The sequence below is a fragment of the Esox lucius genome, chromosome 2 (assembly GCF_011004845.1).
Source record: "Esox lucius isolate fEsoLuc1 chromosome 2, fEsoLuc1.pri, whole genome shotgun sequence".
NCBI lineage: Eukaryota > Metazoa > Chordata > Actinopteri > Esociformes > Esocidae > Esox > Esox lucius.
The window spans coordinates 22,167,634-22,194,491 of record NC_047570.1 but is presented as its reverse complement, the minus strand read 5'-3'; the positions used below and the strand labels follow the sequence as shown (position 1 = coordinate 22,194,491).

The 26,858-nt window shown below is 40.2% G+C and overlaps 1 protein-coding gene across 2 annotated transcripts in view; it reads right to left on the bottom strand.

Moving 5' to 3' along the window:
* Positions 1-1,006: 1,006 nt before the first annotated feature.
* Positions 1,007-26,858, bottom strand: part of rras2 (RAS related 2) — a 43,726-nt gene continuing 17,874 nt past the window's right edge. For both annotated transcript variants that reach the window (XM_010890512.5, XM_010890513.5), the window contains exons 2-6: positions 8,562-8,649; positions 8,277-8,379; positions 7,166-7,274; positions 4,435-4,553; positions 1,007-1,464 (exon numbers count right to left, since the gene is read on the bottom strand). In XM_010890512.5, the coding sequence (XP_010888814.1) occupies positions 1,377-1,464; positions 4,435-4,553; positions 7,166-7,274; positions 8,277-8,379; positions 8,562-8,649 (507 nt within the window). In that variant the 3' untranslated portion in view covers positions 1,007-1,376. The remainder of the gene's footprint in view (positions 1,465-4,434; positions 4,554-7,165; positions 7,275-8,276; positions 8,380-8,561; positions 8,650-26,858) is intronic.

The following is a 26,858-nucleotide window of genomic DNA, read 5'->3' as shown; positions in this document are numbered from 1 at the left end:
AACCTGCAATAGTCCATTGATACAAAATCAAATAGAAATCAAATGAAAAAAGACCAAACAGAATTTTTTGAGAATAGTCCTAACTTTAAAGGTGAGTGGTAAGGTGATGTAATGTCAGTGATGTAACCTATATGTGACTTTGGAGTGATGGTAACTGGCCCAGAGTCACACCAAAAAACCTGGAGAACCCAAACCCATCTCCAAGAATCGTTGAAGATTGTTTGTAACAAAAAGCCTTGTCCTTTGAAGATACAATTCGTTTGCTTTTCACTATTTTCCAAAAGACAAAAATAAACATTTTAAAAACGAATAGGGATTTCTTTGAAAAGAAAAAACACCCAAATAAATCTTAAGACGCTGTTTTGCTAATATCATCATCATTATTAGTGAGGAGTAGAAATACTATCCATGGTCTTTTGTGTACTGCTAGACAAATATTTTAAAATGAAGACTTTAATTCTGATTACAACAAACCTGACTCTGAGACAAAAACAGTTAAGAGTCAGAGAATATTTGAACAGCTAGATAAATAAAACATTATATATATATGAAATTCAAAGCCTAAATTCAATAAGCCTTATTATGCAAACAAAGTAGACATTATATCCACTGAGATGAGTGCAGTGTCCTTTGACAAAGAAATTAATTCGATGCCTATGCTAAAAGTTCAATTGCTATAACTTTAGGGCTGTCTAGGTAGATACTGTACCTACTTGAATACATTTTAGTTTTATATATGGCAAACCAAACGCATTAACCTCACACACTGTACTGTGGCAATTTAATAAGTCATTAGAAATGCAATTTCAAAAATCACAAGAAATATGTACAGTAGCGGATTAGCACATGGAAGTAAAAAGGATATGGCATGACACAAAGCTTCATATATCTTTCTACAATAATGAAACACCCAAAACAACCCCCCGCCCCGACTTTCTGTATACATACAGTATGTGTGTGTGTGTGTGTGTATATATATATATATATATATATTATATAGACACACACACACACACACACACACATATTGACATACATATATACACACACATACAGATATATATCATTCAATATCAGCAACAAGTATAAATGTAACTACAAAGAAGGAAGTCCTTCAGAATACAAAAAATTATATTGTTTAGCTGATTTAAGAGGCAATGTTGAGTGTTTGGACTTTTTTACGATTTGGTGTTTCTTCTAGAAGTGAAGTCCAGAGGGCAGGGGTGAGCAGCAGTTCCTGGAAGCTACCACAGGAACCTCTGTTGAATTCATGCACATGGAGAAGGCCGCACTCAGTCATCCATACAGGATTTCATGTTAGGCAGGGGGCGGGCACTGGTGACAGTAGCTGGGTGAGTGACAGAGATATGGCCCACTCAGAAAATCACACAATGGCAGCCACTCTTGTCCTTTTCTTTCCTTGTGGGTTCTGGTGAAGGAGGGCATTCCTGTTCCTGAAATTTCCTGTGAGGAGAACATGTATTATTACATTACAAATAACAATTTAGCAACTCCAGGTGGCAGTATGCACCCTTTCAGTTTGTTTAACAGATAAAGTAGTAGAACAATAACATACAAACTGGAGATGGCTTAAATGCTGTGAGCTCACAGCTCACATATGCCATAATGTGCCATATTCAACACTGCAATCTTTATACATATCTATGCTATGAACAGATTAGAAATAACCGCAGTAATTGTGAGACTGAATACTGCAGTTATCGTCTTAGAAGAGGTATTTAACTAATACAGATCACTGACAGTGATAAATATTAAATGATGTTGGAATTTGGGCATGGCAGATAGGCCAGTAGTTTTGAGCATTTGACAGTTAATTTAAAACTAACTAGAACTGTAGCTAGATTGAACTCTCAAGCTGGCAAGGCAAAACAAAAATTCTGGCTTTCTATTCTTGAGCAAGACAGTTAACTCTAAAGGCTCATGTAAGTCACCCAGGACAGAATGTCTGCTAAATTACTAAAATGTGTGTTTTTGGGTAAACCTTCCCATTTTCAATCAACATCTAAGTATAACTATATGCCACCCGTAGGAGTAGTTACCCCAGTGATGGTAACAAAATTGAGAGATTTTTGGTAAATCTAAGGCCATCAATCTTTTCAAAATAATTGACTCAAATGATTTTGCTCAATGTTATTTCCCATTAATTACATTTGCAACTGACATTTTGAAATGATACACAATACATTATCAGTGGAATCCTTAGTGTTAATATCCTAAAATGATGCACAATACATTATCATTGGAATCCTTAGTGTTAACATCCTAAAATGATACTAGCATCTCATAGCCACATCAAACAGTCATTTCATGAGGCATGTAAATAAAATGGAAAATAATAATACATACAATTTTGTATTTCTGGTGAATCACAGAAATGTTCCTTATTCAGATGGTGTGAACCTTGAGCTACACAAGAATGAGACATTTTTGTGTAACAGCCAAGGTAAACTGTATTGCCAAAAGTATGTGGACACCCCTACTAGTTATTGACTTCAGGTGTTTCAGCCATACCTATTGCTCACAGGTGCATAAAAGCCAGCACATAGCCATGAAATCTCCATAAACACTGTCAGTGCAACGGGTGGTACTGAAGCGCTCACTGACTTTAAAAGTGGCACTAAAAGTGGGACATTTCTGCCCAACTAGATCTGTTCTGGTCAACTGCTATAATTATGAAGTGGAAGCGTCTAGGAGCAACAATAGCCCAGCCACGAAGTGGTAGACTAGCCAAACTCACAGAGCAGGGCCACCAAGCAATGAAGCGGGCAGCATGTAAAATTGCCTATCATCTGTTGCATCACTCACCACAAACTTCCAAACTGCCTCTGGAAGCAACATCAACACAATAACTGTGCATCAGGAGCTTCACAAAATGGGTTTTCATGGCCGAGCAGCTGTACGGAAAGCTTCAACACATCAGCATGCAAAATGCCAAGCGTCAGCTGGAGTGGTGTAAAGGCCCTTACTGGACTCAAGAATGGTGGAAATGTGTTCTGTGGAGCGATGAATCACGCTTCACTATCTGGCAGTCTGACTGATGAATCTGGGTGGGGCGGATGCCAAGAGAACGTAACCTACCGGAATGCATAGTGCCTACTGTACATAGGGCCTGCACACAGCCTTGAACTCAACCCCCAACTCCATATTTATGCCCATGGTCATGTAATGGGATGTCCAATAAGCTCATACAGTGAGTGAAAAAATTTATACCCCGCTGATTTTGTACGTTTGCCCACTGACAAAGAAATTATCAGTCAATCATTTTTAATGGTAGGTTTATCTGAAAAGGGAGAGACAGAATAACCACAACAAAATCCTGAAAACGCATGTCAAAAAATGTATAAATTGATTTGCATTTTAATGAGTGAAATAAGTATTTGATCCCTCTGCAAAACATGACTTAGTACTTGGTGGCAAAACCCTTGCTGGCAATCACAGAGGTCAGACATACAAAATCAGCAGGGGATAAAATCTTTTTTTCCCTCACTGTAGGTGTGATGGTGGGGTGTCCACAAACAATATATGGCCAAAAGTATGTGGACATCCGACCATCACACCTACAGTGAGGGAAAAATTTATTTGATCCCCTGCTGATTTTGTACGTCTGACCTCTGTATATATGGCCTAAAGTATCTCTAATGGCCAAAAAGGTACCTCCAATTTAAAAGACAGGTATGTTTGATAGTAGTGTTTGTTTATTTTCTTTAGCTTTTAGTGACAGCAGAAACATTCTTCATGTTGTTACAGCCTTTTGAAATAGTGATGATTTACCGGGATCAAAATAGTATTATACTAAGGCTAGAACATTAACATTGGTACTACCTAGTTGATTCCATGTCACACTGCCACCTCCTGTTTTAAGTTTTAGGGGAAATGCATTGCTGTAGTAGGTCTGTGTTATTTTCAATATGTAGTAAAAATGTGTTAATTGTGTTTTTTTATTACAGTAGCTAGCTTAGTAGTTAGCTACCTTAATGAAGAACTTTTGCATTTTTTGTTGTATGATAAATACTCAGTAGGTCACTGCCTATAAATTGTAGGGTTACTCCTACCAAGACTAACATGAATTGCTGTTTTACCAGGCTTATGTGTGCTGTGCTCCTGCAATCAAAGTAGAGTCAAGAGCTGTTAGTAGAGGAAAACCAACAACTGGAATTACTTGAACATTGCAGTTTTCTAAAGGTCTTTATCCAACTTGACCGATCTGCAATTTCGTAAAGAAAATAAATAGCTGTGTCCAGACATTCTTTAGACTCATGGCTAGAATTGCTGCCTATTGATTAAAGGGAATTAATAATTAGGCAATCAATTATTTTAAATGTGGAAAAAAGTACAACAGGGTGCAATTCCTTTAGAGGGCCATGGAAGGGCCAAGCTGTGGGAAGCAGGGGTGCTGCGACAACATTTACCCACCTGATTACTCTAACCAGTTCATGGAAAGCCTGGTCTACATTCATACGGATTTTGGCTGAGGCTTCCATGTATGTCACCTTGAGCTGTCTGGCCAGCTGCTGGCCTTCCTCCTGAGTCACCTGAAGAACAAGAAAAGGATCAACCCAAATAACAAACCCTTAAATATGATCATTTTCAAAATGTAATACATCTGGAAAATAGGGACATCTATTGGTGTTAATAAACACAGGGGTCGGAGATCTTAAAGGAGTACTATTGCATAGCTGTCAGTAGAACCCTTTCTGTTTGCAAACATTGCACATGATGCGCACCATTGTTGGTTGTTGAATATAGGGAGTTGTCATAGAGCACCAGCAAAAGCTTCCATTTATATACTGGTTATAGGCATTATCACACCACTTCTGGATTTTTATTTCATTTTTACAGCTCATATGAATGTTCTGATTAACAAAATATATGTTTCATCTTGACTAAAACTACATTATACTTAAGAATAATGGCTCTTCAGAAAGCAACAGGCAAAGACCATTAGCATTCTAACCATGGATGTAGCACAAAATTCTGGGCCCTGTACATAGGCGGTCTCTGAGGGCCCCTCCCCACTTTATTCAAGATTCAAACATTTTCGAGGGCCCCTCTACACATTAGGGCCCTATATACTTGGTACCCCTTTTCCCCCCAGTCCAACACCCCTGATTCTAACTAACAATTGCTGCATCGCAAATGAGTATTTTCCAAAACCAGAACGAAATATTATCTTGGTGACATTTCAGGCAAATCAAAACAACATTTTAAGCGTATAAGAACCAATAATCAATTATTTTGGTTAAACTAAAAGGGGCAGATGGGTTGGCCAGAGGAGAGATAGTGGGGCGATAATCCTTGATGCATTGAAATAAGACAGAGTGCATTGCTAATTAGTATTCTTCCATAACCATACGTCAAAAAGTACATTGTCAGGCCTTGGAGGTCTGGATGAATTATGACTACAAATGGTTAGAATAAACATTCAAGAACTCTAATGTCACATTTAAAAAAGGTTTACTTGAAAAGTGAGACGTAGTCTTAATGTTTCTTAGTAATTTACAGTGAACTCATGCAGTATTTGGATATTACATATTATGGATGTTACATATTATAATTACATTGTTTGTATGTATAATCCAGCAGTTTGGATTTGAAAGTATACAATAACTACTGGGTTAAAATACAGACAGCCAGCTTAAATGTAAGTGTATTTTTATCTTTATTGGAGGAACCATTTAGAAATTAAAGCCAGCACGTGCTGACGGTTGCAAGATGGATAAATCAGTCCTGCGCACACCTTTACACCCCATGACACTTTCATATGCAAATAGCATTTTATTTCTATTTCAAGGATTACTGTTCCCTTTTACCCACTGTAGATAAGTGCATGACTATAGACCTGATTGTAAAATTGGGTAGGGTCAAACCATTTGCATTTTATCAGACAAGACATTTGTGTTCTACCACCATGTGGCAGTGTGGAGTCATGTGGGAATGAAAACTGCAGCTGCATGCCAATAAAGGCCACAGAATGAGCTCCTATTCAAACGCTTCCTCCCTCCTCTTTTCCTCGATGCCACAATGTTTTTGGTTGGTCTATTTCTCTCTATTTATCACTCTTTGACTAACCAAATGGCTCCAGCAGCAAGTCTTGAAAACCAGACAAGAGATCGACTAGGGTCTGGTTTCAACTATGGCCTCTTTTGGCATAGAGGAGCTATTGCACTGCATACGTCACTACTTTATTTACTTGAACAAAATACAAATTAGTAGCTAACAAAACAGAGATCACAGCGGTTTATTCTTAAGTGAATTTCCTAGGTAGCCAGCTGGAGTGAACGGCCTGATCTAAAGCCACTTACAAAGGTTTGGATTTGAATCAGAATGTTCTTGCCTTGTGATTTGTTGGGAGAATCCCCTGAACACAAATGTATTTTCATTTATCGACAAAGGAAGTGACACAGTTCCACTAAGCCCAACTGTCCATAATTAAAACGCAACTAGTAACTGTTCTGCCTAGTGTTGAATCATCCAGCAGCCACCACCCAGACTGAACTTTTTCTACAACCCGTTTTCAAAGAAAAAGTGCGTAAAATGCTAATGAAAACAGAATGTAATGATGTGCAAATAATTTATCCCTATATTTAATTGAAAATAGTACAAAGAAAACATATCAAATGTTGAAACTGAGAAATGTTTTTGGGCATGTATATATTAAAAAACATTTTGAAATTGATGCCAGTAACACGTTTCCAAAAAGTTGGGCCAGGAGCATGTGTATTAATGTGCTGCATTTCCTCTTCTTTTCACAACACTCTGTAAGCATTTGGGAACCGAGGAGACCAATTACTAAAGTTTTGTAAGTGAAATGTTTTCCCATTCCAGCAGGATTTAAGCTGCTCAACATTTCGGGGTGTCCTTTGTGGTTTCATAATGTGCCAGATAATTAAAGGAACAATAAAATGTTTTAGTTTCAACATTTAGTATGTTGTCTTTGTACTATTTTCTATTGAATATAGGGTTTAAATGATTTGCAAATCTTTGCATTCTGTTTTTCCATTGCATTTTACACAGTGTCTCAACTTTTTTGGAAAAGTATTTAAATAAGAATGTTTGTACATTTTCAAAGCTTGTTCCTTTGTACTTAGTCTCATTCCCTGTAACATATATGTAGATTTACACTGTCAAAGGGAATGCTCCTCACCTGTCTCTGGAGCTCCAGATCAGCTTTATTGCCTACAAGGATCATGGGAAATTCATCACGATCTTTGACTCTGAGGATCTGTCTTTGGAATTTGTAAATTTCTTCAAAGCTGTGAAACACAAATTACACAGCATCACTTGATGCCACCACCAAACAGTAAACCTGAAACAGCAAACAGAGTCGAGTTGCATTATACCCATCTCTGTCAGACCTCCCAGGAATGCAGCATTTCAGTTACACAAATGAACACACCTCCCCTCTCCCAAGGCAGATGACAGGGTGGGACGAGGGTGAAGGGAGTGCAGCAGAGACAAGATGAAGTCAGTGGACTCCTTCTCAACGGCGTTGCAGGAACATTGTAAAGCCTTAGGGCTTGTTCATATTACGATTTTCTGAGACATCGAACAAGACTTGAGATGCTAGGTTACTGTGTTGTGTAAACTTGCAGATACATAGGTTCCGGGTTGCGTTTCCGCTGAGCAAGAAGGGGTTAATACATACACCATTCAAGCAGTTAAAAAGAAACCACATATATAAAAATATCAACCAGAGAGAGAGAAAGGGAAACCGAACGTAACCAAAAGCCAGGAGGGCATTCCATCGAGTGGCCACAGGGTGGGCAGCTTAGCGAGCTCTAGTAAACCTGGAGACTAGATTAAGGTAAATGGAGGAAGAAAAGGCTGTTTACATCATAAATACACAGAGAGGGAGGACACTGAGAGGTGCTGGAACACCCCACCTCATAGCTGTATAGGGGCCAGATGGGTGATAAGGGCCCAAGCACTGCCCACCACACCACAATTCAAAGGGAGTGAGGAAGAGAACAAAAGAATGAGGACACAGGTTGGCCAAAACGGAAGAGCAACAGAACAGGAGCGAGTACGCGCATGCAAGTAAGTGAGATGTATGTGTTCGAGGGGAGAGATGTGCAGGTATAGAATGAAACAGAGGAGTATATAAATTATTTTAATTACATTTTTCTAATTTTCATCAAAGAAATGTTTCCCATGCCAATAAGACCCTTTGAATTGAATTGACTGAGCGGCACAGACATAGATGGAGGCAGATAGAGAAGCAGCGTGGGGTTTCTAGTAACTGGATTGTCACTCACCTTCCTCTGTCAGTGACAGAGAAGACCAGCAGGAAGCCCTCCCCGGTCCTCATGTATTGTTCTCTCATGGCTCCAAACTCTTCCTGTCCCGCCGTGTCCAAGACTAAAACACAGGGACGGACATGCTAGTCACACGTACACACAAAGTAGCAACAGACTTCTGAACCTTTTCACAGTGCTGTGCAAAATAAAACCTCCCAGGTGAAAATAAATCCACTGTAAACGCTGGCACTTCTCAGTGAACATTAGCGTTAGATTTTGTTTGTTCAAAAGGTCTATACTTACTGTCAAGCCGGGCTGCCCTTTCGTCAATGACACACTGTTTCGTATACGAGTCTTCAATCGTGGGATCATAGTCAGTGACGAAGTAAGACTTCGGGACAGAAGGGAGAGAGAAATAAAAGTGAACACAATGCACAGTGAGGAGAGCTGGCTGAGAGGCAGACAGACAGACAGTAGAGGCAGCGGAGGAGTAAACAACCGGCTGTGACAGGGCCTAGAGTAAACACTCGTTCCGCTAGTGTTTTGGAGTAACTTGTTGAGCAGTCGGACAACCCTGTTGACCTTTGCGCTAGTACGCTGCATGGAGGAGGTAAACACATGATCTAGACCCATGTGTTATTAAAACCTGAGTAAATACAGACTCACATAACATAACACACTGCATTTGTGGGCTACAGGAGAAGAGGTCATCTGGAGTATTCATGGCCAAAACACTGCTTTAATGTCAGTGACACAGGGATTGGGACTGCTGCTTTGTGTTTCCAATGTCACCTGGTTTTCTGGTACGCTTAGCAACGCAGATAGATAAAGGCCCAGAGCCAGTAGACATCGGTCCTGAAGCATTGCGTTTTTCAAATTTCTCCATGCATGTTTTGTTGTCCTCTCTTGTGAGGGAAATTGTGCGATGACAGCTGAGAGCTACTGTGTTTACAAAGCATGTTCTATGTCAGAGCTGAAAGCTGTGCACTCTCTGTATGTGGGCATGAAATACATACACATTCAACACTACGCATTAAATATATTGTACATTAAACCTAAAACAGTGAACAAATGCACTCATTATAATTAAATTTTCTTAAAGAAATGTCCGACAGGAATAGATTCAATCTGGAAGTTTCTCTTCTGACTGTGAACATTATGTATTGGCTTTCTCAGGTAATCCGCCAACCCAGATGGAAATATACAGTAAGGTGCAGTATTTGCTCTGCCATCGCTCCCGGTCATAATAATACACACTGTAATAATACATCCCTTAGTATTACAACATCCCCACACCCTGCAACCTTTGTTCCATTTCTCTCTCCCCCAGTGCCTTTCTGTCTCCCACTTTCTCCCCTCATCTCTCTCTCTCTTCACCCATGCACCTCCCATGTCTCTCCCCCAGTCATCTCTGTATGGACTGCAAGCACACTGGCCTTGATCACTTTCACTTGGCACTATTCCATAATTCATCAGTGGTCCTGCATATGTCTGCAGACTGCTCCGCTGCTACTCTGCACTGCACAGCACTGTTGCCCATGATGTGCCTGGTTGGCAGAGAGAGACAGAGAGAGAGAGAGAGAGACTCACGCAGTCATTTTTAAACCCCAGCATTTGAGGTTCTTACTCTTCTGTCTACGCAGCCATGCTTAAAGAATCCCACTCAGTCTCCAAGCTCTCTATCTCTCAGCGAATCTGTAAATCAGTGTGGCTATAGGTCAACTGACAACCCAACCACAGCCTGCCAAAGTGCTATGGAGCTTAGCTCACTCATTACTGCCATCATTTCATTACCATTGTATGTACAATTACAGTAAAGGACAATAAGATGGTTACTATCTTGTTTCTGCTATCATGACAACTTCTTGTCACTCATTGTCATTGGCTTGACATGGACAACAATTAAGTTGTCCATAAGCAGATCTGGTACAAGACCATAAACAGATCTGGTACATGGCTACTTATGTACTGGAGTCAGAGGAAGGAGATGGTTAGCCAAAAGAAGAGCAGACAGGTTCACTGTCCACAATTCATGGATCCCTCAAACTTTACATTATCTGTCAATCATGTATATTTACTAATTCATTTTGTAGTATACTGTAGAATACTACACTCTGTAGTATCCCTTGACCTTGTATTGTTTACTTTAGTAGTAAAATCAAGAATACTGCAAATACTATGACCCACAAAAACAAAAGTGTTATAAATAGAACAGTAACGTCAGCAAAAACACTAGTTCCCACAAAAACAGATTCAAACCTAATAATACCAATTATTTGCATATACAAAAATATTCACATTTGCATATGCTTTACCCATTTGCATCTCTCATATTTCAATTTGTTCTACCTCTTTTGTAATCAATCTACCATTTCATGTATAGACAATGTATAATGATCTGGTTGGCTGAAAATCTATCGCTGTTTTATGAAATATAAAAATCCTACTACAGAATTTGCTATAGTATGCCCCTCTCACTACTCTTAAAGTATTTTCTCAAGACTAACATTTAAAAACTTCATTGATGCAAATTTGTAACATCCTTCTTTTCAATTATTCTATAATAATATTTTTTATTTGACATAAGTTAGCAATACTGATGTAAGATGTAACAACCCTTTGGGTGTGAAACCCAGACTACCATATCAATTGCTTCTCTGATTGATTGAACATTTTCAATATTTACACATATACACACACCGATCACACACACCAGTTTTAGTGTTAGGTCAGTACCTTATTCAATAATGTTTCACATGGACAAACAATGTTCCCACCCCTGAGGCGTGAAAATGCATTAATATCCAGTTTCATTATTTGGAGGTGGAACCTAAACAAGAATTACCAGGAAAAGAGATAATTACTTCAGAATAGTGGGGGAACTGGACTCGTGGGGCATCACAGACGGCAAGACATGTTTTCTAAACTGTAACACTCAAACCCAAGCCCTGATACAATTTACCCTACCCAATGGGCCAGGTGGAACATTTACTCCTTGTATTTAAGACAAAGTCACAGCTTTAGAGAGAAAATACCTGGACCAATTTGTTGCAGACCAATCTTGTTGTTTGTATCATATTAAATGAAGTTGTTTTTGTCATATTACATAAAGTAGCTCAAACAACCTCTAGAAACTGACAAACATCGGAAGTACTACAACCAACCTTACATGCACAAACAGTCACCAAACCTCTCAAAATGGACTCCTCACACGGTCAAGAGACCTGCACTCAACAGAAATGCCAGTGACAACTGAAAAAGACTCACAGCTGAAACACTCCACAAAGAATTCCTGTGAAGTAAATTAACCAATTACCGCACTGACAGCTGATCCTTTTTAATAAAAATGAATTTCATGTGCATTAAGAGCTGCTCTGCAGAAGTAACTTGGAGAGGGGCTGAGGTTAAATCCCTCTTTAACAAAACAAAGTGCTCCTGTAGCTTGACAGTTCCGCCAACTCTTCCATAAATGACCTCTGTTCCTGTGGGCACCAATTAGACTGTCTTAGCCACACTTTCCATTTTAGCATCACTGTGTGTGCGTAGGTGTGTACAGTTTTGTGTGTGTGTGTGTGTGTGTGTGTGTAGGCCTGAGCTGGCCTGGGATTGTGGGAGAGGAAGGGCTCGTCTTGGTGCAGAGTGGAGCAGAACAGAACATTGAATATAGCAGCCTTTGTCTGACGACAGTCCCTCCTACAAGCCTCCTCCACTCGACCCAGTCCCAGCCACTAAGCCACAGCCCACGGGGAAGGAAACTCCACCTACACAACAAGGCAAACGGCCCAAGCCAGCAAAGCCCTTCGGGTAAGTTGTGATGTCATATTCCCCACCCCACCCACCTACTGCCAGTCATTTCCACTGCAGCTTTCCAGCGACACTCCCGTAACCACTCAGCACATCCCCGTCATGAACAGAGGTCAATGGATCCAGGCTCTCCCTTGGCTGCATCCTCGGAACACACAGTTAGCCTGACGTTGCGCAACAACACAGAGGACCCGTCTCCAGAGTCCGCCTCTTCTGTTCTGACCCGGTCTGTCTCCCTCCCAGAGACAGGAAGAAAAGATCCTGTGCTACATCTGCATGCAGTCAGTTTCATCTCCACCAAAGGGAAAACCAGGATACATGTAGGCGTGCAATAAACGCCTGCTCACACGATGCACCCACTTCCTCACCACAAAACAGCTTAACAGGGCTATATATAGACTCCTTTCTATCTGAGACAGACATCCTACTCATTTAGGTAGCAGTAGTCTCATGTAGAGCAACTGATCCAGCATGTAATAAATAGCCAGAAAAAAAAGGCCAGACATGAATTCATCAATCAGCTCTGTGGGGAGAGGCCTTAGATCGCTACAAAATACCCTAGGTGATTAATTAACAACAACACACATACTTGTGAAAATGGTATGCCTGTCTACTGGATTATGCACGAATATAGCAGACTTGGAGAAAATGGCAGAAACACGAGAGTTAACAGTCTTCCATGTGTGCCCCCGATATCCTATGAGGATTCAGAGACCTTGACTTAAAAATGAAGAGGTTGAGGTTTGCTAATGGTAGAATGTTGGTTAAACGCTAGGATTTACTCTATATGAACTAATTGGTTAAATTCTACTTTAAGAGTTTACCAATGCCATATTTTATCTGATGACCTTTTAACCCAACTTTTCTACACCGGGACTCTATTTGGACATAATTAACGGAACTACTCAGCCCTGAACACCCAAAGCTAAGTACCATTACTGTGCCTTATGTAATTGTTGTAGCTACAACACAAAGGAGAACTATCGTCTTCAGGTAAAGCTAGCAGAGTTAGAGGCTCGGCTTCAGACGCAAATGTCAGGCAAGGATTATGTTACTTTAGAAATTGAAAAAACTGTGTATGTGCTACCAGGAAGAAACAACAGTGTTGTTCTTGCAGCCGGGCAAGAACTTTCTCTTGGTCACTCGGAAGAAATGGTTTTGACCAGTTAAACCTGTGTCGCTGCTAGAGCCGACTGAGATTTTCAACAGGTTTTCCCCACTGGAGTTGGAGTCAAGGCCCGAGCCGTCTTTGTAGGGGACTGATCCAGCAGGCATGTTCTACCAGTGGCCTTGTCATCAGCAATTCCATTACTTGCAGTATTAGACTAAAGCGAAGTCTAAAACTGGCAAGTATAGAGTACAGAGATACTGTTATTCACGTTGGCACCAACGACATTAGGATGAAACAGTCAGAGGTTACGAAGCAGAACATAGCATCAGCGTGTAAACTAGCTAGAAAGATGTTTCGGCATCGAGTAATTGTCTCTGGCCCCCTCCCAGCTAGGGGTAGTGACGAGCTCTACAGCAGACTTGCGCAACTCAATCGCTGGCTGAAAACGGAGTTCTGCCCGTCGCAGGAGGTAGAGTTTGTAGATAACTGGCTCTCCTTTCGGGACTCTCCCAGAAATAGAGCCAGCCCTGATCTGCTGAAGAGCGACGGACTCCATCCTAGCTGGAGTGGTGCTCTTCTTTTATCTAGGACCATTGACAGAAGTCCTATAGCCTCACCATGAGATAGGGTGCAGGTCAGGACGCAGACTGTTAGCAAGCCTGCTAGCATAGTGGAGTTTGTCGATAGCATAGCCAGAGTAGTTAGTACAGCTTTACCTATTGCCACTGTGACTCGTTCCAGGCTGAGAAAAGTTAAACAAGGTAGTGCTAACAATAGCAACTTTATTAAGATAAAGCCTTCCTCCATCTCGGTCACAAATAAAATGACTCCACCTCGCATCTCAAAATGGGACTCCTAAATGTTAGATCCCTTGCTCCAAAGGCAGTTGCAGTAAATAAATGATCATAAACTAGATGTTATTGGCTTGTGTGAAACGTGGCTAAAGCCTGATGAATTAACTGCCCTAAATGAGGCCTCTCCTCCTGGCTATACTAGTGATCATATCCCCTGTGCATCCCGAAAAGGAGGGGGTGCTGCTAATATTTATGACAGTAAATATAAATTTATTCTCAAACACATCATTGGTTTCCATTCTTTTGAAGTTTTACTCATGAAAGTCTGATAAATCTTTTTACATAGCTACTATTTATAGGCCCCCCGGGCCATTCACAATGTTCCTCATTGAGTTTTCAGAATTCTTGTCTAACCTTCTAGTCACAGCAGATAGTATTCAAATTTTTGGCGATTTCAATATTAATATGGAAAAGTCCAATGACCCTCTTCAAAAAGCCTTTGAAGCCATAACTGACTCAATCGGTTTTATCCAACATGTCTCAGGTCCAACACACTGCCACAATGACACCTTAGATTTAGTCCTGTCACAAGAAATAGATATTGTAGATCTAATAATTTCTCCCCAAAATCCTGGAATATCAGATCACTGTCTTATTACATTTACCGTTAAAACAAGAAATCCACTTGCTCCGCAAACAATGAGTTTCAAAAACCGTACTATAAATTACCGGACTACAAATAGATTCCTTGATATTCTTACAAGTTCGCTCATCAACAACAGAGTAAATAAATCCGCAAAAAAACTAATCGAGGATCTAAACTCAACACTGCAAAATACTTTAGATACGGCTGCACCACTAAAAACAAAAGAAATACGCAACAAGAAACTTGCTCCCTGGTACACAGACAATACTAGAGCCAAGTTGGAAGTATTCAGACTAGCCTGGATTGACAGTACACTACAATACCGAAAAGCACTCACATCTGCTCGATCAGCTTATTTCTCCAACCTGATTGAGGTGAACAAAACCAATCCAAATTTTCTTCGATACAGTTGCAAAGTTAACAAAAAAGCAACAATCAACAAGTGAAGTGGGTCTTCACTTTAGCTGTAATAAATACATGAACTACTTTGATGGAAAGATCACCATAGAAAACAAATAACTGACTCATCAATTACTTATAGTCCCGAGAATGTCCTGAACCTCCCTGACCAGGTGTCAATGGGGACACTTGAATTTTTTTATACCGTAACAGTCGACACATTCACTAAATTTGTAATGACTTCTAAACCCACAAATTGTCAGCTAGACCCGATTCCAACTAAATTACTTAAGGAGATATTTCCTGTGCTAGGTCAGCCAATGTTGAACATAATAAATTGCTCTCTTTCCTCCGGATGTGTACCAAACTCACTAAAAATAGCGGAAATTAAGCCTGACATATTAAACTATTATAGGCCAATATCGAACCTCATGTTCCTCTCAGAAATCTTAGAAAAATGTGTTTCCCAACAACTGAATGCCTTCCTGAAGACAAAAAAACATTTATGAAATGCTCCAGTCTGGTTTCAGACCCCATCATAGTACTGAGACTGCACTTGTGAAGGTAACAAATGACCTTCTAATGGCCTCAGACAAAGGTTCCGCATCCGTCCTGTTGCTTCTTGATCTTGGTGCTGCTTTTGACACTATTGATCACTCCCTTCTCTTAGAGAGACTGGAAACCCATATTGGGCCACGTGGACATGTTCTAGCCTGGTTTAAATCGTATTTATCTGAAAGATATCAGTTCGTATGTGTAGATGGCATATCATCTTTCAAATCAAATTTTGTTTGGATGTTCCTCAAGGCACGGTTCTGGGCCCATTATTGTTCTCACTATATATGCTGCCTCTGGGAGATGTAATCCGGAATCACAATGTCAATTTTCACTGTTATGCTGATGACACACAGTTATATATTTCAATGAAGCATGGAGAAGCCCCAAAATTAGCTACTTTGGAAGCATGTGTTTCAGATATTAGGAAGTGGATGACAGAGAACATCTTGCTTTTAAACTCGTTTTAGGACCCAAGAAACAAAGAGCTTTGTTGGCAGATCTAACTGTGAACCTCGACAGCTGCAGGGACGTATCCCAAAAAACTGTAAGAAACCTCAGCGTTACCCTTGACCCTGACCTTTACTTTGATGAACATATAAAATATGTCTCAAGAGTTGCTTATTTTCATCTTCGAAACTTTCTATCAAAAACTGATGCAGAAAAACTAATCCATGCTTTTGATACTTCTAAATTAGATTACTGCAAAGCTCTTCTTTCCGGTTACCCTGATAAATCATTAAATAAACTTCATTTAGTGCTGCACAAGGCTGCTAGATTCCTAACTAAAACTAAAGAATGTGAACACATTACTCCAGTACTAGCCTCTTTACACTGGCTGCCTGTTAGGGTTAGGGCTGAATTTAAGGTTTTATCGTTAACCTATAAATCAATACATGTACTGGCTCCTACTTACTTCGCTGAAACTTTCAAGTGTCTACTAAAGACTCATCTCTACAGCATGGTCTATGATTAAGTGTAGTCTGGCCCAGGGGCGTGAAGGTGACCAGAAAGGCTTGATACTGTCCACCCTTGCTGTCTTGCCAGGTAGGCTCTCATCGCCACTGGGATGCCCTCCCTCCAATGCCATTTGGGGGCAGAGTCACTGGCTTTTTGTTGTCTCTCTGTTGCGCACTTGTGCAATTGGGCTGTACTCTGCTGGCAATACTCTGCCCTCATTCAGGGTGGTTGCAGTTGGTGGGTGTCCCTTTGGTTGATGCTTGGCAATGTGGGTGGATTGATTTCCTGCCTGTTGGGCCTCCCCTAGATAGGGCCACAGTGTCACTGGACGCCCCTGTCTCAGTCCCAAGGTCGTACGCTGCTATATTATTGTGCTGGGGGAGTAGGGTCAGTTCTCCTTCTCCACTATAAATCTGTGCATTTTCTCTAGGTTTCTTCCTAAATTTCGGCTTTCTTAGGGAGTTATTCCTAGCCACTGAAATTCAACACTACTGTTGTTTGCTCCTTGGGGTTTAAAGCCGGGTATTTTGTAAAAGCACTTGTGACAACTGTTGATGTAAAAAAGGCTTTATAGATACATTTGATTGATTGATAGGAGCATTTACATCATCCTTAGCTACAATTTGATAATATTCCCTTACGCCAATACTCCCCGTTTCAGCCAATCCTGACCCATTTCAGTTACAGCCACTGATAGCTATAGAGCAACACAAACCTTGCACCCAAAACATGCACCCCAGGATTGCCCGCCAATCCTTGATAAAAAAAAATAAATACAACACAACTTTACCTGCACAACAGCACTCAGTGAAAACCTATATAACTGCTAATCTTTTATTCTATGCAGAAAATAGTGGTGAATAGCAGCATATTGATTTATGCTGGGGTTGAACCAGTGCTCAAAGGCAAAGCAGACCTCAGTGAGGCACACTGCTTAAACTCAAGAGCTTTCTCAGATGTTTCTATAAGTAAAACACAGAGCTCCACCCTTCAGGCAGAGTTATTCCGGGGTTTCGCATATTCAGGGGATCCACAGGCTTTCCCTGGATTCCTCTTCATGGCTAACGGAGTTCATCATGGCCTGTAAAAGGAGCACTGGACTGGCTCATTATAGCTACTGGGATAGGGGTAACCTCATCCCCAAGGTTTCACACACAGTGAATATAAGCCAGGGATAATGATTAATTAAAAATGACCATAAACTTTGTGGTTTGCAAAAGTATTCAAACCCTTGAACAGTTCTAAAATTGTCCTGAATTACAAATGGTACACTGACATTTATTCTCTTAAATGAATGACAAAAAAAGATCTGTTATCTGCATAAGTATTCATCCCTTATGTAAGGGCAATTTGCGACACAGCAATTTGTCACACAAGTTAAGAAATTGCCAATATTCAATGACCTTACTATTTGCCTCCACTTGTTAAAAATTAAAGTTGCTGTCACATTTTCTGGAAGAAAAAGCCCCACTGTTTACCAGTTATTGGGCAGTGTGAAAATCTGAAAGAACATTAGATAAAGTACAAATGCAGAGATTAGGAAAAGGGGACAATATAATATTAAAGTGTTTAGAATTTCCCACTGAGCACAGTTGGATCAATAATCAGGAAACAGTATCTGCATCACACCACTCAGGCACTGCCAAGAATTGGTGTGGGGAAGCCAGAGGCCAACAATCACTATGAAGGAGCTACAAAGTTCAGTGGCTGCATGTGAAGTAATGGTCCTCTAATCAACCATATCAACAACGCTGCATAAAACTGGCCTGTTTTGGAGGGTGGCAAGAAATATGCCTTATTAGGCAGCTACAAAAGGTTTTGTGATCAGACAGGCATTTTTAAATTTAAGGAAGAAAATGGATGGAGCAAAATACGGAGAACGTTCTTCAGTCCTCTAAAAAACTGAAGCTTGGACTGTGATCCCAAAAACAAGACCAAAGCAACATTGGAGTGGCTCGAGAACAGAAAGGTGAATGTCCTACATCACATGACACGGTCATGTGATGTAGGCAAAGCTGGTAACTACTTAGCAAAATACTGGCAAAGCTGGTAACTACTTAGCAAAATACCTAAAGCTGTTATTGCAGCCAAAGGTGGCTCTAACCAATATTACTGTGTGGTTGCTGAATACGGTGTGGTTGCTGAATACGGTATGGTTGCTGAATACGGTATGGTTGCTGAATACGGTGTGGTTGCTGAATACGGTGTGGTTGCTGAATACAGTGTGGTTGCTGAATACAGTGTGGTTGCTGAATACGGTATGGTTGCTGAATACGGTGTGGTTGCTGAATACAGTGTGGTTGCTGAATACAGTGTGGTTGCTGAATACAGTGTGGTTGCTGAAGCAAAATACACTATAGGGCCAAAAGTATGTGGACACTCGACCATTGCACCTATATAAGCTTGTTGGACATCCCGTTACATGACCATGCACAGTAATATGGAGTTGGCCTCCCCTTTGCAGCTATAACAGCCGGCAGTCTTCTGGGAAGGCATTCCACAAGATTTTTGGAATGTCACAGTGGGAAGTTGTGCCCATTCTACCAAAAAATAATTTGTGAGGTCAGGCACTGATGTTGAATGAGAAGGCCTGGCCTGCAATCGCCGTTCCAATACATCCCAAAGGTGTTCAATGGAATTGAGGTCAAGGCCCGGCACAGGCCACTCGAGATCCTCCACACCAACCTCATAGAACCTTTTCTTTATGGACCAGCTTTGTGGACAGGTGCACAGTCATGCTGGAACAGGAAAGGGCCTTCCCCAAACTGAAGCAAAGGTGGCATCCTATGACAGTGCCACATTTTAAGTCACTGAACTCTAAAAAAAAAAAATCTAATATACCATTTGAGAATTCCACTTTCCTTATATGTGGGAGGTACCACAGAAATTACTGCACAAATAACACCTCAAGTTGAGCTTCTCCAGGTCTTTCTATCTGTTAACAAAGATAGTTTGACCACTAACGTGTTCATCAACCAAACTGTTCTTACATTTGAGCCATAACATTACAACCACTGACAGGTGAAGTGAAAAACACTGATAATCTCGTTATCATGGCACCTATCAGTGGGTGTGATATATTAGGCAGGAAGTGAACATTCTGTCCTCAAAGTTGATGTTTAGAAGCAGGAAAAATGGACAAGCCTAAAGATCTGAGCGACTTTGACAAGGGCCAAATTGTGATGGGTAGACAACTGGGTTAGAGGATCTCCAAAACTGCAGCCCTTGGGAGGGTGTTCCCGGTTTGTAGTGGTCAGTACCTAAAAAAGCGGTGAACCGGCGACAGGATCATGGGCAGCCAAGGCTCACTGATGCACATGGGGAGAGAAGGCTGGCCCGTGTGGTCTGATCCAACAGACGAGCTACCGCAGCTCAAACTGCTGAAAAGGTTAATGCTGGTACTGATAGAAAGGTGTCAGAACACACAATGGGTACGTGAGCATCAGAACTGGACCACAGAGCAATGGAAGGTGGCCTGGTCTGATGAATCACATTTTCATTTACATCATGTGGATGCATCGCTTACTTGGAGAACACATGGCACCTGGATGCACTATGGGAAGAATGATGTTTTGGGCAATGTTCTGCTGGGAAACATTGGGTCCTGCCATTCATGTGGATGTTACTTTGGCATGTATCACATATCTGAGCATTGTTGCAGACCTTGTACACCCTTTCATGGCAACGGTATTCCCTGATGGCCTCTTTCAGCAGGATAATTCTCACTGCCACAAAGCAAAAATGGTTCAGGACTGGTCTGAGGAACAAAGCAATGACTTCATGGTGTTGACTTGGCCTCCAAATTCCCCAGATCTCGAATCCAATCGAGCATCCGTGGAATGTGTTGGACAAACAAGTCCCATCCATGGAGGCCCCACCTTGCAACTTACAGGACTTGAAGGATCTGCTGCTAACATCTTGGTGCCAGATATCACAGCACACCTTCAGAGGTCAAGTGGTGTCCATGCCTCAATGGGTCAGGGATGTTTTGGCGGCAAAAGAGGGGACCTACACAATATTAGGCAGGTGTTCATAATGTTATGGCTGATTGCTGTATATTATGGGTAGCCTACACAATCACCCTAGTGGAGACAGCGTTTTCTACCATTAAGGGTGTTAAGCATAGTCATGCCACTAGCTGCAGTTGGCTCCCCAAAATCTCTTTTAGGGTCTTTTTAGGGTCAAAGTCCATTCACACCATGGTATGTGCAAAGCAAAAAAGAAAATTGTTTAATTTGAATTGCAGGCAGCTGTACACTTACTCCCTTGGATTTCCCCTTCCTGTTCTCCATTCCCTGGCCTACAGGTTTAACCTTTGCTCAACCTGGTGAACTGGCCAGGGGCCCCAAGCATCCGTCAGTAATCAACCATCACCCAGCAGAAAGAGCCACAATTAGGGGTTAACATGAAGCAGATGGGGGCATAGAGATTCTGCTCATCTGATAGGACACTACAGTCAGCTCTGTCCCTCGCCTCACCTCGTGATGAGAATCCACCACCCCCCACATCACCTCCAGCTAATGGAGATCCTAAAATAATCCTAAATGTATAACGTCCGGCTAAGAGCATAATTACGAGAGAGGGAGAAAAGAATAGAAGGTAGAGACTAAAAGGCCTCTACTTCCTAGGGAAACACCCAATGTTCCCATGAGCTCATTCAAACCAGAAAGGTCAATTATTCCATAACTAATTCTAATACTAGTACTGCTATTCATAAGCGATAAGGCGAGGAAGTGTGGTATATGGTCAATATACTACGGCTAAGGGTTTATTTTCCTCATGATAAATTTTCCAAGACATGGGGGACCAGGTGGACCTCTTCTATCAGGCTGTTCAGAAGCAACATGCAGTATATAAGTCTTAAACTTTATCTTACAAATATTTGCCAAGATAAAACCAATGATCCCTTACAATAATTTATTTTAAAATAAAATGTCAAACTGAATAGTCAATGTGTCATTTGTAGTTCAGTTATGAGAGAATTGGTCAGGGCCTGAATACTTGTGCGATGCACAGTAACCGGCCAAGGTTAATTGTTTCATCTGGCAGGTTTTTACAGCAATTTTGCATATTCACTATGTAGAGTACAAACATGACAAAGAGAAGCAGACATGCAGAGAGAGAAGACGGCTGGAAGAACCTGTCCTGAAGCAATTGCAATGTGTAGCAAATGTTAATTATAAAGGATATTCTTTGACTATAATATTGGATTCAGTCTTAATTTTGGATGCAGTCTCAATTATCAGATATATCTGAGATCCTCAGCTACCGTGTCTGATACTACTCGGAAAGGATCAACTACATAAACCTCACAAGGCGAACTAAGAGATTGTGTATCCAAACTCAGATCGTTCTTCACCCATGTAGCTCAGGTCTAATTGATACACCGCACACACACACACACACACACACACACACACACAAACACACACACACACGTATAATGTGGACACATCTCTATATCAAAGCTTGGTGAGTGTCCGTTTTTAAGAAGCTATTAAGACCCATTCACATGGTGCAATCTGGCAACGAAAGTAAGCTCACATGGAAACCAGGACCTATGAATACAAAATTAATCAACAGTTCTTCTGCAATAAATTGTATGTTTTAAAGTTTTACTAGTGACTGCCCAAAACAATGTATTCAGTAAAAATTAAGTAACCAGTGTAATTGATTTAAATAAACATTCACAAATACACAATTTATAAACAAAAGAATCAAGTTAACAAGACAAAATAATACTAGATGGGAAGTGTTCACAATGTACAGGGTAGAGGGATGGATATGCATATGGGTAAGTATGTTGGTATGGGTTTAGTAAAAGCGTGTGGGTAGAAGGAAAAAAAAAAGTTTGTTCCATTGTGTGTCCAGAGAGAGCTTGTGTGGTTGCATATGTTTCTGGAAAGTGTGTATTGTTGAGTATGTGCATGGAGAGTGTGCAGAGCGATGTAGTCAGTTTGCTTTATCACTCTTGTATAATTCACCATAGCCTTTGCTGTTGAAATGTAAAGCACTTAAACCTAGCAGATAAACCTACTTAAAAAGAAAACATGAATGTTGTGAGCCCGAAAAGGAGCGTTCAGTGAGCTATGTGTAGAAGTACAGACGGTTTCACATATCCTGGGTTGCGCTTTGGGCAGACAGAGAACAGCATAGCTTCCCAGCTCAGAGACAACAAACACTCACAAGGCACACTGACCAAATACCTGAGCTAACATAACTACAACTAACAGTCAAGAACCCAAATTATGTGACATTTGGAGTGACCATATACACTCCATTATGGCTATGCACATCTTATAAAATGGATCTATAAGCCAAGGAATATTAAAAAGCAAAATAAAAGTATACCAAACAAAACACATTTCCAAATCGAAATAAAATATCAATCAGATTTAATTCTATCATGTTCAACAACAACAAAAAAAAGCTTGCGCAAACAAGAAATCTGTGAGTTTCTTAGAAAGTTCAATGTAAAAGCTTAAAGTGTATGCACGCACCTACCATTTGCCAAGCTTACTTACCTATAATGGTTTATACATATTCAATTTATGGGAGACAACTCATCAATTTAGGTAGTGAAATGTTAATAAACCACAAATAAATAGTTATCTTCCTTGAAGCCTGTTGACTAATATTAACTTGAGTGTATACTGGTTTACTTTGGGCATTTGCCTCACACCACACACATTATTTACTCACACCACACACATTATTTATGTTGGCTAGGGAGTTCCAAACAATACTATGGAAGGTGAGAAAAACGGAGATCAGAACCGAATCCATTACACTGTGCCCATCTGATTGAATCAGCGGGGAACAAAAATATAAAACAGAGTAGCATTATGCCATGGAATTACATGGGTAGTAACATCATGTTCTGGCCTTGATCTAATACTCCTATTTTGGTCCTGGTAAAACACTGCTATTTCAAAAGACTGTAGCAACAAGAAGTGTTCCAGCTGAGTGTAAAGCCAGGAGGGAAATGTGGATCAAGTGCGCCAACCAGGTCTTTCTCTTCCCTCCATGCCATTATAACTTCAATCGGTCAGCTAAATATCACTAGACTTTTCATGCTTTTGAACCCACTCAAAGGGTGCCATCAAAGAGGTGAAAAGCCTTTCTCCCCTAGCTAGCATTTGGAGCTCAAAGTATCCTGAGCCAGAAGCCAACTAAACATGCTAAGGCTGTGACCTGACCACACCACAGCCTAAATTTACTCATCCCAGTTCTTGGCTGTGACCCTTACAAAAAAAAACACACCAAATATCAAGTCAGTACAATTTAACTGCAGTATACCATCTGCAATCAAATGAGTATTCCGTAAACTTCAGTTGTACTGAAGCAGCTTGCTCAGTCAATCTCGCGTCACTATCTCTATCTTTCCTTTTTTCTTTTACCTGTTTTGTCAGCTGCGTGTTGTAAGTATTTGTAGTTGCTATGCCTACTTGGCAGGCAACAATAATGGACTTGTTTGTCAAGGACATTTGTGGTCTTTTTAGATCACATGTATCCTGTGTTGTGTGTGTTCATTATGTAATGAGATTGACATTAAAATGTGTCAGTGCTTTGTATTTTTTGTGATGCATTTTACCTGAAATATTTTGATCCAGAAATGCTCTCTCATACCATGCCAAATGGCAATTTATACAAATGCCCCTTCAAGAAGCATACCAACTTGGGAAATGGAATTAGTACAAAGAACTCCAATAATATCTGGACAGTGACTAGAAAGAAACATTTATTCACTAGAATAATTCATAAAAGATTCTGTACAGTACACAAATCCCGGTATGTTTTAAGCATACCCTAGTTTTTTAAACATGCAGAACCTTCTCGAGGAGTGAAATCTCCCTTCTCTGAACCAAGACGATTATTAATTCCAAAATGCAGAAATATCACTGGTGAAAATGCTTATCAAGAAACAATCCAAACCTTGAAAAGTGTCAAGAACCCCAGTCTGGATGGTTCCCCTTTGAATCTTCTAACAACTTTTTTGCCATTCTTGGATTAATTGTTCACTCAATCCAATAATGAGGTAGTTATTACAATTATTTGTAATAACGGGAAAGATCTGAAATAAGTAGTCATTTATGCCAATTTTTGCAGAGATCAAAAGATATTAGGAAAAACTTTGACCAACAGGCTTAGTACTCTAGAGGGGAGACTAGTGCACTCAGATCAGACAAGCTTTATCCCTAGCAGGAACTTGTTTTTCAAATCTCAGGCATCTCTTTGCTATAATTTGCTTTCTGAGGTTACCTAATATGGACAGTGCTGTTATAGCGCTTGACGCTGAAAAAAAACATCCATCAGGTAGAATTGCCCCTCCTATTTGCAGTCTTGGATTCATATTACGAACAGGTCCCTAATATAAAATGTATCTAACTTCTATACTGGACAACGAGCCAGAATAACTGTGGAGTGATTTAACTCTTTTGGATGGTAGGTGCATTTTTCAACTGAAAGCTAGTGGAATGTGCAGTAGTGCAGGTTGAAATTAGAGAAAACCATGTTAAACTAGACAGACTGCAGTGCTCTGGATGAGTTGTATGGGTTTGTTGGCAAGAGCAGTTAGCCTTACCAACAGTGTTGCAGAAGTCCAAGTACTCAATAAATTACATAGATTACACTATTCAAATACATTATATAGATTACACTATTCACATAAGCATACAAAATATATTCCCTGTTAACTATTTGGAATAGCCTACATGTTCAACACATCTATTTGTTATACTGTTAAAAGAATCCAAGAGAAAAATGTAGATTGTAGAAAGAATGAAAGAACACGTACCAGCGCAGGGACAAAAGGTGTTTATATCGTCTTTCATGATCAACCATAAATCTTGGACCTCAGTGGAATTTCTGAAATTAGTTGTGTACAAAGTAATAATGTGGAAGGGAGTATCAACAATTGCAAGAAAGTTTAATAGTCAAACTAATTTCTGCTTTATTTACAACACTGTTTTCAAAAAGGTTGGGAAGCTGTGTAAAATGTAAAGAAAAACATAAAGCAAAGATGTGCAAATCATTTAAACCATATATTTAATAGAAAATAGTACAAAGACCACATACCAAATGAAGCTAAAATGTTTTATTGTTCCTTGAAAAACACATGCCCACTTTGAATTTGATGCCAGTGACAAGTTTCCAAAAAGTTGGGACAGGGGTAACAAAAGACTGGAAAAGTGCTTATTTCAGCAACGCCAAACCACATTCTGCACATATTACAACAGAATGACTCCATAATAGTAAGAGTCCGGGTGCTAAACTGGCCTGCCTGCAGTCCAGACCTGTCACCCATTGAAAACATTTGGCGTGTTGTGAAACGAAAATTATGAAATAGGAGTCCCCGAACTGTTGAGCAGCTGAAATCCTATATCAAACAAGAACGGGAATACATTGCACTTTCAAAACTACAGCAATTGGTCTCCCCAGTTCCCAAATGCTTACAGAGTAAGAGAAGAGGTGATGCAACATAGTGGCAAAAATGCGCCTGCCCCAACTTTTTTGAAATGTTGCTGGCATCAAATTCAAAATGGCCATGTATTTCTCCAAAAACAATTATTAATTATTTGCTATAAATGTGTTTTATATTAGGAGTAGCCTATATACAGTGACTTGTAAAAGTAATAAAACCTCTAACCTTTATTTGCCACCCTCTGATATCAGGCGTGTTTTGATATGGTTGACCAGTGAACCATTAATCCCTTCCAAATCTCTGAACTCAGTAGCTCCATCAAAGTGATTGTTTGCCTCTATATGGATTCTACTGTGAAGTCTTGGCAGTGTCTGGATAATGTGAGGCAGTTTCCAATTCCCTATTATTGATCCATCTGTGCCAGATTAAGTATAGCCTTTAGGCTGGTTTTTGTAAAGAATAAGTTGGGATACATTCGGGTTCACAGTGCATATCACAGTTCGGTATGAATGTATACCATTACACGTTAATCTTTCTTACAGTACTAAGCATATGTTTGTTGGACAAAGAGTTTGAGATCAAATTGTCCTTTGAGTTGAGAATATAATTGCACGTATCGTTTAGAAAATGCCACCAGAAGGGGTCAGAGTTCAGCTTTAAAAAAATATATTACATGTTTTAATTTGCCAGTATTAGTGACATGTTTTATGCAAATTTTATGTGATGTTCTAGTACTAGAGGCAGCTTTTTTTTATGCAATGGGACAATGTCTTCTCATCACACAGCGCCATTTCAGATACAGAATAAAGGCACAGTTATTAGAGCAGTCTGTGAGAAGCTGAAGAGAGTGTGTGAACCAGCCATTGCTGTTTCAGCAGGTCATGTGACATTACCATTGGCTTATTTC